At 36.2% G+C, this 2,642-nt stretch overlaps 1 protein-coding gene across 4 annotated transcripts; it reads right to left on the bottom strand.

The window, feature by feature from the left end:
• Window positions 1-1,092: 1,092 nt before the first annotated feature.
• On the bottom strand, window positions 1,093-2,036 carry LOC104757910 (ethylene-responsive transcription factor RAP2-6). Of its 4 annotated transcripts, none has more exons than XM_010480696.2 (2): window positions 1,692-2,036; window positions 1,093-1,619 (listed from the first exon to the last, which is right to left on the bottom strand). In XM_010480696.2, the coding sequence occupies exons 1-2, from the start codon at window positions 1,882-1,884 to the stop codon at window positions 1,180-1,182; spliced, it is 633 nt and encodes a 210-aa protein (XP_010478998.2). In that variant the 5' UTR covers window positions 1,885-2,036; the 3' UTR covers window positions 1,093-1,179. The 4 variants fall into 4 exon arrangements, with proteins under 4 accessions (XP_010478998.2, XP_010478999.2, XP_010479000.2 ...); XM_010480697.2 differs by having other exon boundaries at window positions 1,093-1,616; XM_010480698.2 differs by having other exon boundaries at window positions 1,701-2,014.
• Between the last annotated feature and the right edge of the window lie 606 nt (window positions 2,037-2,642).

The raw sequence follows: 2,642 nt of genomic DNA, 5'->3' as shown, positions 1-2,642 counted from the left end.
GATTCAACGGTGGGATTGTGATTTTAACGGTTAGTTGTTGTTTTCCATTGGTGTGTTTTGAGACATTTGTATGGAGTAAATAGTAACAATTTAATGTTTGGTTTGACAAACGAGGTTGGATGGAGCTGAAGCTCTGTATGAGTGTTCTTGAATATTGGGATTGGCATGATAAAGGAGAAATGAGTTTCACCATTTGAGTTGCAAAGGAGAAGGATAATTCTTGAGATAACGAAACACAAGAAATTACGAAAAATGAGGATATGTCTGAACCAAAGAAAATGGAGATAGATGTTGAGATAAAAAAAAAAAAGATGATGAAAAAGCTGTGACGGAAGATAAAGAGTCAGAAGTTTAGACAGATGGAGACAATGTTGAGACTGAAAAAGCTGTGATGGAAGATAAAGAGTCAGAGGTTAACTTGTGATTGCAGGCAAGACTCATCTTTTGGAAGAAGAGATGTTAGAGTTTTACTAATACTAAAATGCAGACTAAAAGACCACTAGAGTAAAGTACATATCTTTGTTTTGGAAGAAGAGATGTTAGAGTTTTACAAATACTAAACTCAGACTAAAAGACCACAAGAGTAAAGAACATATCTTTGTTCAAAATGCTTCATGATGGAGCAAGAATAATGAAGATACTTCTTTGATGAAGAGATTGAAACTATGAACCGATAGGTGAAACATTTTTCTTCATTTTTATTTACTCGTAGTTTTAATGCTACATAAGCATAACTATGACGTGATTTCGAATATGCGACAGAGGTGGATATTAAAATATTTTTTGGTTTGGGTTTGAGGCGGATTATATTTCAGAGAATTTCATTATGAGATTTATATGGTATGGTTTTGACATTTGTGATCCTAAAGTTTTTTATTAATTAAATATTTTATATTCTTTTACTGTTGACAAATCATTTTTTAAAGTAAATAAAAAATAATAAATGATAACCAGTCAACACATGTTTTGATTTTTTAATTATTATTGCAAACAACATATAAAAATTATCTTTAAGATATTTAAAATAAAAACAAACAAAAAATAACCCGCGGCGTAGCGCGGGTACTATCCTAGTATTCACAACATTGGAAGACAAGAAGGCAAGAATCGGATTGAAGTTGTATTAGAAGTGATAAACTCGCAAATTGAATACAAAGAGATACAAAGCCTTGATATGAATTAACCATACGAGGGGTAGTTGTATTGGTCATACTCGGTCCATGGTTGTGTGAAAAAGTGGTTTTCCTCCTCTCTTGGCTGCAACATGCCTATTAATGGTGGTTGTTGCTCCGTATATCCATAGGAAGATGATAAACTTGGACATTGTTCCAAGTATGTTAGAGGAGGTTGCATTGAGTTCTCCAAGAAGTGAGAATCTGGTTGAATCGTCTGAGTTCCTACATTTTCGGGGAAATTAAGTTTCGCTTTGCTGCCTCTAAAGCGGAGTGCCGCCGCATCGTATGCTCTTGCAGCGTCCTCGGCTGTGTCAAAGGTGCCAAGCCAAACACGCATCGCCTTGTGTGGGTCTCGAATCTCTGCCGCCCATTTTCCCCATGGTCGTTGCCTCACTCCTCTAAATCTCTTTGGCTTCTCCATAGACGTTGAGCTTTCACATTCTTCTGTCATTGTTTCACTGGTTAGTAGTGCACACAATAGCTATATTTTTTTCAAGTTTAGTAAAGCACACATACCAGCTGAACCGGTAACCAATGGTTGAGGAGGCAAAGCAAACTCTTCTCTTGCTATTGTGTGACCCGTTGTCCACCTGGCGGAATCTGAGGGTTCGGCTTCGCCGGAGACAACATCTGTCAGTGCAGACACCATAGCCGAAATAGCAGTAGTAGACAAATTGTAACCTGGGGGATAATATTCTGGCTCGTTCATGATTCTTGTTATTTCTTCGGCATTGTAGTAATATTGGCCATTGCCGGTTTCCTCGTTGGACTCACGTTGGTTCGCCAGTTTTGTGTTGGTCAATGTAATCAAATTGTGTTGTTTGTGTCTTGTTTTTTAGTAGAACTGATTGTTAGTAAGATATGTAGAGCCAGTGGAAAGAGGCTTATATAGTCCATAGTCTCTGGCCAATCTAACATGTCTTTCTCTAGCCGCCATACAAATAGTGACATGTGGGAGAAATAGACATAACCAAACGATTTCCTTACCAACTTGAATTACACCTTCATGAGTCGACACGTCGATTGATTTAGCTACACTAATATTATAAATTCTTAAAACATTTTTTGGTTGGTTATTATTTTCTATTTGTAAAGAAAAAAAGTATCACTTAAATATTTTTTCTTGGTCAACCAGTTAAAGATATATATTTTTCTGAAATGCACATGTTGAATATCGAAAAAACGTGTTCACACGAAAGGCCTAGGAATCAAGAGTACAACCCAAAATGATTCGTCGGTGATCTCTTTAGATAAGTTATTCAGAGTTCATGTCCGATTTGAGTTATTGCAATCTCTCTAACTACACTTGTTGTAACTGCCGACATCATTGATCATTTTACTACAATCATTTCTTATCCATGGAGCTCTGCTCAATATGAACAAAGTTCCAAAACTATACCAGGTCACAAGTCACAACAATCTTTTCTTATCAATATATTCATTGCACTATGGAATTTTATCTAACAT

The sequence above is a fragment of the Camelina sativa genome, chromosome 17, assembly GCF_030686135.1.
Source record: "Camelina sativa cultivar CO46 ecotype springtype chromosome 17, ASM3068613v1".
Lineage (NCBI taxonomy): Eukaryota > Viridiplantae > Streptophyta > Magnoliopsida > Brassicales > Brassicaceae > Camelina > Camelina sativa.
Note: the sequence above shows the minus strand (reverse complement) of the source record. Positions and strands in the feature narration are given on the sequence as shown.